Raw genomic sequence first — 14,482 nt, forward strand, 5'->3', positions numbered from 1 at the left:
TGTTAAATCTTACTCATTACGATTATGTTTCTCTCTGAGGCCTCACTTCGCCTTTGTATCATTTAAATGTCACAATCATGGGAACCCAGTGGGCATGTGTGTACGTACGGACCAACGTTCAGGTCTCTAATTGTACACGGGTTCATACGTTACATTTCATTATTGCACTTTACCCATACGTATCCAGTGGCACGCCTCAGGCCCACTAGCATCTACATTACCCTTAGAATATCTTCACCGGACCCCTTCCCTACAGAAGCAAGAATATATATAAAATCTTCTGGCACATTAACCAAAGGAATAGGACAATACTCAACGTTAAGTATACACATACGTTCAAATACACCATTCTAAGAGACAAGCCCCATCAGGCTAGTGAACTGGCATTGAGGGTTAGGTGCTGGCCTTAGCTAGCGTAAGTAATACTACGATCCCGCGCGGTCTACAACCCCACCTCATACGCGGAAGTTCAGCCCCATGACCAAATCATAGTTTGCCACCTCGCTCACCCTTCTTTAGCACTATAGCTAGGGCTTCCCAAATCACGGCCACAGATTTTTGAATCTCTTACGGTCACCGAGAGGCCAACATCCTGCTACTACGTTCAAGTGGCCACAAAACTACTTTGGCCCAAATCATAGGTAGAGCCTCTCTCCGCCACTTGACACTAGCAGGGCCTCACCTGTCACTTGGTTCTAGGTAAATTCTTCGCCTCGGCATTAGCTTTCAGGCCAGTTCTCCGAAGGTCTCATCCTCACCTCTACGACACCTTACTTATCCTAATTATCATTCCTTTTCAGAAAGAGTTCATCCCAAAATTGGTCTGCCGTTGGACGAAATACCCAGCCCGCCAGTCAAGCCTGGGTCTCCATTCCCTCATAAATTCTACCCTCAGTTACCTGGGATTCTAGACCATACCAAAAAATGTCAGCAGAGCATTTCATTCTACCCTCATCCATTCTACCCTCAGTTACCTGGGATTCTGGACCATACCAAAAAATTTCAGCAGAGCTCAGACTCAGGGGTATCCCCTCTTCAGCCACTGCCAGTAAGGCAGAACTATACAGGCTCACAACGGCTCAGGCCAATGTCCCCAGGCCCGGCTCTAGTTCACAAGGGCCGCCAGTTTACTCCTCAGATTCAACTCAGGAGGTCCCGGTCGCTATCCCGGCCAGCCTCCAAATGACAAACAGGCCTTTAAACGGAATAGTCTATAGCCACCCCAGGTGTCTTGTTAAGCCCAGCAGGCCCTCCCCTGGCGATCTTGGTTATACAGTCTGTCTTACCCCTCATCTACTCCATACGTCTCCATTCGTCTCCAGCCCACTCTGTTCCAATTTCCATGGAAAATGGAATTCTCGATGGAAATATAACATCACTACTCAACTTCAGACAGACATCCTACAGTACAAAGGTTATATTCATGGTGACATTTCAGTAGTCCTTAAAAGTGAGACCCACGACCTAACAAAGCTTTCCATTCCTCAGTTTTTTGAGGAGACAGCCACTTCCACTTTTCACCACTCCTTCAACCCACGCACTAGACAAGGAGGTGGGAAGAAGGACAAGCTGGGCTGACCATTTCATTTCTGGGCAAGGCTCGGGCGCCCTATGGTTTAAAGGCTGGGGAATGCTATTTCACTACATACAGGGCATCACACATCTGCTCCAGAGCCCACACCTAGTCCACATATGCAGCCCTACTGTCACCTAAGATACGCCTAACGAAGGTCAACATTGATATCCTGGAATACTATCTGCATTTACACCCAGCTAGGCATCTGGTAGACTGATGCCAAGTTTCTCACAGGGGGTTCACACAGACATTATTGCCAACCCCACAGGTACACTTGTATGCCCTAACCTATTATCTGCATCAATTGACCCACTTACGGTGGACCACCTTCTGTCCACAGCAAGGCTGGTTTCACGGTCGGCCCTTTCCGGTCTTCACGTTTCTCATCTTGGCTTACAAATCACATCGGGGTAGCCATTCACAATACCCAAAATATGTTTGATCATAGACCTCTTCCAGAAACCAGTGGAAGTGGCTGTCTCCTCAAAAAACTGAGGAATGGAAAGCTTTGTTAGGTCGTGGGTCTCACTTTTAAGGACTACTGAAATGTCATCATGAATATAAACTTTGTACTGTAGGATTTTTCTGTTTTGACAGGTGTTTTTATGTTATAAGTGCCCCGAAGGGCTGGCTTAAACAAGTTTTTTTTTTTTGTTTTCTTGTGTCCTGGAGCCAACTTCCTTATGTGGATTGATTGTTCTTTCGGATCTATTGTGTGTATGGTTTTCATTTTGTCTAGTTATATGCTGTGTGGAACATGTTCTACTTCTATAGTCCTGCCTATACTCAACATTATTCCTTTTCCCATACGTATGTACTTCATTCTTTCTACAGTGTTTTATCTCTGATGTATTTTTTTCTTTTTTATTTGAATCATGTATTTCTCTACCTTCTCTAAACCTTGTTGCATATTATCTGTGATTCTCTTATACTTGTCGGCATTTGTGTGATTTGGTAAAAAAAAAAAAAAAAAATGTTCCTTGTTAATTTCTACATCCAGTTTCTCTAAATTAGATTTCCTTCTTGTGATTAAAGTTTTTATCATAGTGAATGAAAAAGAATCTAGCATCACTGCCCATTCATCCATGAATGTTGTATCCTCTTGGTCGAATGAGAGAAAATTTAAAGAACCTTTGCTAAATACCCTCAGAGCCAGGCATTGAAGGCTCTGAAAAAGTTGAGCATAATATTTACCAACTGAAGATTTATCGGAATTTGAACAATAACACACATTGTTTGTTTCTCTTTTTTTTGTATTTCTATTGGAGTGGGTGGTGTGTTGCTGCCCTAAAAGCAAAGAGGTCAATTTTAAGGAGTGAATATTATATAGGCTCCATACCATGTGAGTGGTTCTAGTTATTTATCTACTAATGATTACTATTTTCAAGACCATCTACACTATATATTTCTTCTTTGTTCTTTTTTAACTTTTATTCACTTATTTATGAGCGCTCTACTGATCGGTATTTAGGTTTATACCATATATTGTGTTTCTGTTTAAAATTGATTGTGGAGATAGGGGTATTCCACTTTACGTGTTGAGCGGCTCATTGTATAGGCACTATCCTGTAACATGCACAACCTCCAAGTAGAGGTAGATTTTGTTTGTTTGTTATTATAAAAAAGAGGCCTCTTTCTATATGGCATTCCAAGTGTTGCAGTCTGAGCACTATTTTGGATGTGAAAAGAGGAAAATAGAAAACAGTGTTATTTCTCAGAAATATTAAGGTGACAGCTGCAGGGTCTATTCACCAAAACTACTTTGTCATTTTGGTGATTAGACTGACTCATTAAAACCGGTTTTGTTTTTTTGTCTATGTGATTATCCAACAAGGTTATAGATTAGAACCCTATGTAAATGAACAACATGGCAGTCATTTAGAGAAAAAAAAAAAAAAAAAAAAAAAAAAGATAATACATGTTAGTCTTTCTTACCATGGTGGGTGGTTTTGGTTTTGATGCAATTTTCCCCAACATAGATAAAATAATGCAGCACAGTGCAGAGATAAAAGTCAGTATCGCTACTGCCGTTACCCATGATATACTACAGAAAAAGCACACTTTTTCAGTGGAGGTGCAAACAATGACGTGAACTGCTGCAAGTACAAGGGACATCATGTAGAATAGCAAGGAGAAAAATGGGGAGGAGAGAGGCACTTCAAACTCTGCACAGCTGCACAACACATTTGGGAAGCTGAGAACGAGGAGGATGAAAATCTGGAGGGAATAAAACAAAAATGTTATTAATTAAAAAAGATACAAAAAAATAATACATTTGTACATGCAGAATATACAATCTCAATATAAATAAACAATGTGAATGTCATTTAGAGAAGAGAAAAAAAAAAAAAAAAAAAGATGATAATACATGTTGGTATCCAAACCAAAACCACCCACCATGGCAAGGAATACTATTTCCCCAAACATAGATAGAATAAAGCAGCACAGTGCAGAGCTTGACAAAACTCAAATTCAGCCACCAAGAGATGAGTCTGCCTGATGAGGGTAAGGTCCAACAAAAAAAGCAATATCAGTGTGGCATATGTGCATACTAGGCTGACTGAAAGCTCCTCTAGTCGACCCCACTACTGGCAACAAATGCACAAAAGGCTCCTCAGGTGCTCTGCCATGAGCTCAGTGAGGTACCCTGAGGTAAATCTGAACACTGTGAGCTAATCTAATAAGAACCACACACTGTTGCTGATGGGGGAACATTATTCACTGTGTAACCAGATACAGGACACCAGGAAACAAACTGGGACATTGAATTCCAGATGCTTCCACCAGATTCAGAACATTTGGGGGGATAGAATAATCTATCATGCAAACATTTTATGTGTGCATATACAAACTGCAGCATAAATTGCAATCTTACAAATTTTGAATTGTATTGTGTTATAGTTATTGATGAGATTGCAATGAAAAAAAAATTCATAAACATTTTTTTTTTCCTGTGGCTACAGTTGCCAAATAGAAATGTTATTGAGTTAAAACCTGGTATAAACCACAATTTAATTTCAGTAATATTAGGCTTAATAGGCCTAGAAAGGGAGACCCATGAGGAATCATGGGACATCAGCAGTTGGTGTAGGGTGAGAGTTTGTGTAGGGTTAGGTTAAGGGAAAATGAAGAGTTAATATGTAGGCTCAGGGTAAGTGAAGGGTTAAGGTTCAGGTTAGTAATTGAATTAGGACAGGGGTGGAGATTAGCTAGTGTTAGAGTTAGAAATAGTGTTCCAGTGTTCAATGTTTAAATAGCATGTCTGGGAAGTAAGCAAAGAGGCATTTCAAAATGTCTGTTTGATCATACAAGTCCCTCAAAAAATCGGGAATAGTATATGTAGAATATTGCATATTATATGTTTCTATTGATTATATATATATTTATATATATATTGTTCTTGTCCGGCTGTCTAACTGTATAGACTCAAACTCTCCCTTCAGGAGTCCAGCAATTACCATCTGCTGTTGAACGTCCATTATCCTGTAACATCCTCTGCAGTTTTATTACGTATCAGTAACTAAGAATAAACCGTAAGTCAGATTGCGTATTAGTACTTTTCATTAATATATATGTATATTAATGTGCTATGAGAGAAGTTGCTTTGTTCTTGGATAACTTAAGAAGGGAGTCCAGAAATATAACATATATAGTTATAAGAATCAGATAACTTCACAAGACATGATCAGTTTAGAGAATGAGCATGGATATGTGAGCCGACAGATGTACACAGGCTGATTCCAGAGCTAAAAACAGCACAAAAATTAATATATATGATTAATTGTTGTTTTACTGAATTGTTAGTCTATACTGTTTTTATGTGTGTTTTTGGAAAGTATTTGGTGAATTAATTAATTAAAATATGTACATCAAGGTACAAGTGTCTCAGAATGAAATACACTAATGTAGCAGTTGTTAGGAACATGCAATGTATGTTATATTGGGTGTACACTATTATACAGTAACTCCAATCATTTTACAGAAGGAAAAACAAAGGATGAATTATTTGTTACTTCTGGGGTTGATGACGGATGGATTACTATATTTTGCAAAGCCTGGACATACATATGTTTTGCTGTTTTATACAAGACAGAAGTTTGATAGGATAAAACCTAGATTTACAAGTACATTTGATGTAGGAAACAATACTTGTCTTTTTGTAGTTTGTTTCATATGACAAAATGGTGCCAGTGTTAAGACAAGATGGCTACTAATGCTAAAGTATAGTGTGAAACAATGTTATTTGTCTGTAACATTTGACATATGACAAGGTTATACCTCCAGATAATTTAACAGTTTAAGAGGGGGGATATGATTAATAAAAAAGTATTGAAATTGAAATGTTTTAAAAAAATATTCTGATATAAAGGAAGTTTGAAGCATAAATGCAATGACCACTAGATGGTAGATCTCATGAGAAAAAATGAGAATGTTGTGTAGTCAATGTAATTGAATGTTAAACTGTATTATAATAATAAGATTGACTTCTAAAGGATGTAAGCCATTGTATTGATGCTGCACATATTTTTTGCTTTAATGTAGGTAAAGCGTGACAGATCCATGTGACAATAAAGACTTCATCTGACCTGCAAACTGTGATGGAAGATTCTACAGAGTTCATTTAAAACAGAAGAGTAACAGACTTAAAAAGAAATGAATGATTAACAGTAATATACATATATATTTCTAAATATTAACGAAGAAGAAAACAGACAATGAAAAGTTATTTATCAGTTATAAGTATATTGATACCAAAAGAGAGTACTTGTAAATGTGTAACATATGGAGTAAAATTACGAAAGGATTGTATTATGAAAATAACTCTAACATTATTACATATGAAGAGAAGTATCAGAGGTAGATAAAACATGAAGCTGATAAAATGAGGTTCATGTATATGTAATAATACAAAGATTGAGTTCAATAGTATTTTATAGATTCACAAGAATAAGTAATTTGTTTATATTGAAGTGAAGTAAAAAACTATGGTAACCATTCTGCTATTGAATGAAAAGTTTGTTACTACAAGGTGGGATTTTAGTGAAAATTGTAATTATGTAAAAAAAAACAAATCTATGATAGAAAGATTTCTGTGTGGAGATTTTCTAGAACAATAAGTATTGTCAACAACATGAACATTATTTGAAGAATTATTATAGAACGTCATGGTTGATGATAACACAACCTTTGAATGTTTACAAATTATTATGAGTCTTATAAGTAGTGATATATTTCAGGTAGTGAGAGCCTACAGAATATACAAATTCAATACTATGACTGTAAAGCACCGATACAATCGTCACTAGGTGGTATTGATTGTATAGGAATGTAATTCATGAATACAAATGACAACGATTTCGAGTTCACTAAAAATCATATGATTCATGGAAATATCAGTGGACGGGATAATATAGTAATACATGTATTAGTACTAAAGTAATATCAGTTCTTGAGAATGAAACTACTGTGTTATATGTGTCTGTATTAGGAATATGATAGTTACATAGCTGAAAAGAGACTTGCGTCCATCAAGTTCAGCCTTCCTCACATTTGTTTTTTTGCTGTTGATCCAAAAGAAGGAAATAAAAACAGTTTGAAGCACATTTTTGCAACAAGCTAGGAAAACAATCCCTTCTTGACCCCAGAATGGGAGTCAGATTTATCCTTGGATCAAGCAGATGTTACCCTATATTGAAAGATTATATTGTTGAATATTCTGTTTTTGCAAGTATGCATCCAGTAGCTGTTTGAACATCTGTATGGACTCTGATAAAACCACCTCTTCAGGCAGAGAATTCCACATCATGATTGTTCTTACAGTAAAAAAAAAAAAAAAAAAAAAAAAATTATTAGCCTTAGACAAAATTTTCTTTCTTCCAGACTAAATCCATGGCCTTGTGTCCTATGTGAAGTCCAGTTTGTGAATAGATTTCCACCCAATGGTTTGTATTGGCCCCGAATATATTTGTATAATGTTATCATATCCCCTCTCAGGCAACATTTTTCTAAACTAAATACAGGGAGTGCAGAATTATTAGGCAAATGAGTATTTTGACCACATCATTCTCTTTATGCATGTTGTCTTACTCCAAGCTGTATAGGCTTGTAAGCCTACTACCAATTAAGCATATTAGGTGATGTGCATCTCTGTAATATCTCAAGACTGATTTTTCTAAGGTTTTATGGACTGATGAAATGAGAGTGAGTCTTGATGGGCCAGATGGATGGGCCCGTGGCTGGATTGGTAAAGGGCAGAGAGCTCCAGTCCGACTCAGACGCCAGCAAGGTGGAGGTGGAGTACTGGTTTGGGCTGGTATCATCAAAGATGAGCTTGTGGGGCCTTTTCGGGTTGAGGATGGAGTCAAGCTCAACTCCCAGTCCTACTGCCAGTTACTGGAAGACACCTTCTTCAAGCAGTGGTACAGGAAGAAGTCTGCATCCTTCAAGAAAAACATGATTTTCATGCAGGACAATGCTCCATCACACGCGTCCAAGTACTCCACAGCGTGGCTGGCAAGAAAGGGTATAAAAGAAGAAAATCTAATGACATGGCCTCCTTGTTCACCTGATCTGAACCCCATTGAGAACCTGTGGTCCATCATCAAATGTGAGATTTACAAGGAGGGAAAACAGTACACCTCTCTGAACAGTGTCTGGGAGGCTGTGGTTGCTGCTGCACGCAATGTTGATGGTGAACAGATCAAAACACTGACAGAATCCATGGATGGCAGGCTTTTGAGTGTCCTTGCAAAGAAAGGTGGCTATATTGGTCACTGATTTGTTTTTGTTATGTTTTTGAATGTCAGAAATGTATATTTGTGAATGTTGAGATGTTATATTGGTTTCACTGGTAAAAATAAATAATTGAAATGGGTATATATTTGTTTTTTGTTAAGTTGCCTAATAATTATGCACAGTAATAGTCACCTGCACACACAGATACCCCCCTAAAATAGCTATAACTAAAAACAAATTAAAAACTACTTCCAAAAATATTCAGCTTTGATATTAATTAGTTTTTTGGGTTCATTGAGAACATGGTTGTTGTTCAATAATAAAATTAATCCTCAAAAATACAACTTGCCTAATAATTCTGCACTCCCTGTAGTGATACACAGTTATTATTTAGGAAGTTACAAGATCTTGATTTTGTTGTCTACAAAGACATGACTGTACCGGAGCAGGTAGAGCTTTCTCATTGCTTTACATTGTTTATTGGATCAACATTTGTAAATATTTTATTTTATTCATTTATTGTTATATGTATATATTATGTTCAAGAAGTTATGATGTAACATGGATATGGATAGCAATACCTAGCTGAAACAGAGGGAGTTTGAAGTAAAGAAATATCAAGAAACAGAAGAATCAGGAATTTATTATAGTATACATATCAGGTATTGCTGCACTAGTGAGATGAACAAGATTCAAAACTGGGTCACTCTAGCATACACAAAACCTGTGAAACCCAATTGTAACGGACCGTTTCATCGGACAAGGGGTTAAAATCTGTTTAGGCGATATTTCCCTTTCAGATATAAAGGCTGCTACTGTAGAACACCAAACTCCCGAACTGGATACAAGGGAATGCACCAAACTCCCGAACTGCATACAAGGGAATAAGGTAGCACTCCAAACTCCCAAACCGGAACCTCACGAATAGCTGCTAGCAGACGAACAGGAAAAGCTCCCAAGCGGCTTACACTCCTGGCAATCAGTCTCTAACAGCATACAGTAAATCCCCCCAAGAACAAGACAAGGCTCAGTGTTGAGGGTCAAGCAGTGGTCTGTTTATTCAGGGCTACCTGCCCCTGTATTTATGCTGGTCTCCCACCTGGTGGACACTCCCCTAGGGGACCAGATGGAAGACTGTATCACAGACAGACATGTATCACGTTTCAGACACACAGAGGTCCCCTCTCTATCCTGGAGATAATTGAGAAGTAATCCAATTATCTCCCAGGACAGAGGCAAGACTCCATTAAACACGTGGGGACACAAAGACAGTAAAACACCTTAAAATACATAAAGTCACCTTTTATACATAAAACACAGACATGTCACATATCCCCAGATAGCTGGGATCTGAGCGCACATAACTACCGAATAGAGCTCAGATCCTATACAGACAGTTCAATTGCAATGGAGCTAGAGTCTTTAATTACAGGAATAGGCTCCATGGCATAGCTATCTGGGTTAACGCATTCACATAACACAAGTACCGAATGAACATGTGTTCGGTTTAAACTGCATGAAGAAGAACCAGGAGGCGGACGGCTCAGCAGTGTTTGTGCAAATAAGTGTCCGTTTTTAGTTCCATGGTTTAAGTGCTGAACACCGCTGGCCGCTCGGGACTTTTAAAATGGCCGCCGCCACGTGTTCGGTAAACGAACAAAGACCACCCTGCATTCATCAATTAAGCTGCGGTTAACCGCAGCTTCAGGGAGGTTAATTGGCAGCACACTCCAGCTCCTAGGTGGTCGCTCCTTCGGCAGATTGTTCGGTAGATAAAATCTACCGAACAACCCGGCAGAAAGGCACAAATAAGCCTTTCTGCAGGGAAAATAAGTCTTTTAAAGTGTGGTCCATAGTCCAAAGGCAGCAGGCAGGCAACCAGGCTTCTCCAATGCAATGTGGCGAGATTGCTCTCATCACACCAATATAAAAATCCACTATGTAAAAATTATTTCAAAATAATTGCTAAATGACAGCTCCTTGACAGAGCAGAGTAAAAAAGTCTCGAATAAACTGACATCTTTTGCAAATGGTACAGGATGATGAGGTGAAGTGCAGAGTAGAGTTGCTATTTTTACACAAAGTGTCCAGTTAATCGATAAGTGAAAACTTAACACTGAAATTGATGTAGGTTGCGCCAAACAAAATATATTCAACAAACACAGTATACTATACAAGTATGATGCACAGAAAGATCCTAGACTTTGTCCATATCTTGAGCTTTTCAATATTCTTCAGAGAGAGGAGAGAATACAAAAAAATCCAAGAGGGCAATATGTCTATGCAGATAAAGGTAGAAAACTAAATAAAAAGTAGCCCTTCATAATTAAAAGAGCTTCATACAGGGTGTCATGCCAAAAGCATGAATTGGTGTTTGATGTGTGTTGATATTTGTTAAGAGTTGTTTTTTTTTGTAAACCTTGGGATGACATTTATTGTGGTCTTTGATCTTGCATCAGGCCTAAACCATAAAACATCTAGATAGCCATCACCAGAGCTGGACACAAGGAATTGCATAGAGTGGGCAATAAACTGCCAGACCAACCCCCTCTGACCCTGCCGCCTCCCCCCCCCACCCCCCCCCAGGGGTCTGCCCACTGAGAAACAACTAGTTTAGGTATAAATGGTGAGAGCACACAAGATAAACTAACAAATCTGTTACCCCTATGTTCAATTAAAATTCTGTAAAAGATCAAATCAGGAGAAAATATATAGGGTAATAACATCAAGATAATAAATGTGTAATTTAGTAAATGTACAAACTCACATATTCCTGAGCCACTTAAAATAAAAGCTGGCTCAGACTAAGAACGTTGGACAGATGATATGGTAGTAGCTGAAGTAAAGTGCCAACTGCTTACTCGTCCCTTCTTTCAAGAAACCCAGGATGCAGGATCTTCATTTAAAAAAGGTTTATTTTCAAAGTAAAAACAGCAGCAAAAGTAAAAGTCAGCAACCACACTGTCCGTACACTGACGCATTTCAGCCGAAGCTTTTATCAAAGTGTAAGTTCATCCAGTCCGTTCTTAGCTTAAATAAGAGCCTTTTTGTGCCCTTTTTCCGATCGGCAGTAAACCCCTCCCCTTCAGATTAGACGCAACCGAAAATTCTCTGTTACAGAGTGCAATATACATGTTATATGTTCTTTCAATTGGAGACAATGTTGCAACACAATCAAATATTTAAATACATTAAAAACTGAAGATTACCCTTCCTATAATGACACACAAGAAAGATCAGTGTGAGAAAAAAGAATATAAAAACGATAAAAAAAAATTTGATCCATTTTAGAACAAAGTAATATAGGAAAAATCGAAACAGATATAAAATAGTAGTCAAACATCTTGCACAATACTTAATTATTTTCTAAACTTATTAGTATATATGACTTATCTATATATACATAAAAATGAGGTAGATATTTCCTAAACATGTATATTGTTACTGATAATGAAAAATGTATACAAAAATAAATACATCTATTAAAATATATAGTTCCAAAGGATAATATTATAAAAGATTATAAAAAAAATCTTTAAAACCCCTTAAAATCAAATATAAGTATTATCTCAAAATCTGCATTATGTCCCCTCGGTATGAGTGTATCCAAGTTAAAAATCCATCTCATTTCGGTCTTGCTTAGGAGGCTATCTTTGTCTCCACCTCTCCAATGTAATTTAACATGATCTATTGCAGGGGCGTGTCCAACTGCCGAGGTGAACGGACGCATGGAGTGAGAGCTCCCGGTCCGAAACAGCCATAGCTTGACTAAAAGCAGCTTTTACCCCCAGCACAAGGGGAAATATTGAAGCAATTTATCTCTCCTACCTATCATGTCTCGAGCGAAGCAGACAAAGCTGACGGACTCGATCCGATCAACGAAAAAAGACCGGTCGCGGCCGGCGCAAGATGGCGGCGGCGAGGAGCTGGAGGAAGCACAGGCCTCAAACCCTCATATAGAGCACGAGAAGCAGCGCTACACCGACGCCCCAGTCACAGAGAAGAAACTTTACGCAATGCTGCAAGATTTCAGGCTTATTCTGCAGTCTGACCTAAAGAAAGCCACTAATGACATTAAAAAGGAAATTGCAGATCTGGGTGAAAGAACTAACAACCTAGAAGCCCGCACTGATGATATCTGTGCTGCACATGATACGCTGGCAGACACGGTACAGTCTTTGGTGGAAGATCAACAGATCCTGAAAAGGAAGATGGCGGATATGGAAGATCGCTCCCGCAGGAACAATGTTCGCTTCCGCGGAATTCCAGAAGGTATCGCAAGGGAACAACTGCCTCACTACCTATTATCTCTCTGCAAATCCCTGGTACCAGACACATCGGACCAAGAATGGCTGATGGACCGTGCCCACAGGCTACCGAAGCCGCAAAATCTGCGTCAAGATACGCCACGAGACGTGGTAGCGCGGTTCCATTATTACAAAACTAAAGACTCCCTTCTGCAAGCGGCAAGGAAAATAGCCGCGTTGCCTGAACCGTATGCAGGCGTTCAACTGTTTGCAGACTTGTCGGCTATGACTATGAGCAGGCGGAGGGAGTTCATCAATGTAACAAAGACATTGCGGAACAACGACATTCCATATCGATGGGGGTACCCGACAAAGCTACTTGTTTGGAGGAATGCCAAGACACACACTGTCAACGAACCAGAGGTGGGAATGCGCTTACTAAAGGAATGGGGCCTGTTCCCGCTACCACCGCCACCACAGGACGCTTCGAACACAGCATCTCCGAAAAGGCCGCAGGCGGAATGGCAGATGGCGAGCTCACCACGTGGAAAGTATTAAGACTTTGGGTCCTGTTCCAGCAAAATCATGCCGCCACCCCACGGCAAAGACTGAACAATTAAAGGACTCTCTGGCCCATGGCTAATCTTCTGATATCTGACATGCTAACGTAACTGGTTGTGAGTATGTGTATATTGTACCATGTTAATGACTGCATAATACCACTTATACCCTAGTACCGAGGTAGCGGGACTCCATGGTGCGGGGCTAACCCAACTCGCACCACCCGTGAGGATAGGGTTCGGGGCAGATACATAGCGACAGGAGCCTCGCAGCTCCCTCATGGGATGTAGCACGTGGGGGGTACAAGGTAGCCATACCTTAGCGACAAGACGTTAAAATGCCTCATGTCAGTGCAATGTCAAGAGAGTGGTGGGACAGGGGTATGGGAACTCGCTACAGCTATTCAAAGGGCATATGTTTGAAACCTCAGAATGTTAGGGTAAATACAAGTTTATAAGGAATTAGGCTGTTTACACTCGGCCGTACTATCTAGGTACGACCCCAGGATGAGAAGTGTGAGGGGAAAAGTTTGCCCGCTCGCACCTCACCCACGTAGAGCGCCAGTTTTCTCAAAGGCGCTTTGTACATACTTTGGTTACCCCTTTCCCCTTTCCACACCCCTGTTTACTCTGTACTCCACCCCTTCTCCTTGCCCTGGAATGGTCTCTTACCACAGGTCGCAAGAGGTGAATGTTACCCCAATGCCCTGGTACAGCATAGTTTCCCACCAGGATCATGGATGATTCTCTAACTGTATTAACATTAAACGTTAAAGGCCTTAATAGTCCCCATAAAAGGAGGTTGGTGGTACAGGAAATGACCAAATCCAAGGCAGCAGTTGTGAGTCTACAAGAGACGCACTTTTGTATCACCAAACCTCCGAAATTCAATATCAGGTCATACCCCCAAGGTTACCACGCTATGTCCGCGACTAAAGCCAAAGGTGTTGCCATCTATTTTCACAGAGACTGGGCCTTCACACCAACCAAACAGTATGCTAGCAAGGACGGGAGAATATTGATACTAGTGGGCTCCCTGAACGGGTTATCGGTGACTATAGCTTCAATTTACGCGCCCAACGACAGACAAAAATCCTTCCTTAACAAGGTATTTAGAAAAATTGACGAGATTAAAGTAGGTCACACGATCATAAGCGGGGACTTTAACTGTGCCCCGGACCCAGAGGTAGACATTAGGAGAGAAGGTGACAAACGTCCGCAACAGCACTCGATTTCACTAGGCCTGCATCTTAGGGATTTGATGCATGGACATGACTTTTATGACACCTGGAGAAATCTTAATCCAAGTGGGAGGGATTACACATTTTATTCAACGGTCCATAGAACTTACACGAGAATAGATC

General features: G+C 39.7%; 1 protein-coding gene across 2 annotated transcripts in view; it reads right to left on the reverse strand.

The window, feature by feature from the left end:
- Window positions 1–14,482, reverse strand: part of PIGG (phosphatidylinositol glycan anchor biosynthesis class G (EMM blood group)) — a 556,446-nt gene that overhangs the window by 226,047 nt on the left and 315,917 nt on the right. For both annotated transcript variants that reach the window (XM_063455507.1, XM_063455506.1), the window contains one exon: window positions 3,512–3,793. In XM_063455507.1, the coding sequence (XP_063311577.1) occupies window positions 3,512–3,793 (282 nt within the window). The remainder of the gene's footprint in view (window positions 1–3,511; window positions 3,794–14,482) is intronic.

Source organism: Pelobates fuscus, chromosome 5 (genome assembly GCF_036172605.1).
Source record: "Pelobates fuscus isolate aPelFus1 chromosome 5, aPelFus1.pri, whole genome shotgun sequence".
Taxonomy (NCBI): Eukaryota; Metazoa; Chordata; class Amphibia; order Anura; family Pelobatidae; genus Pelobates; species Pelobates fuscus.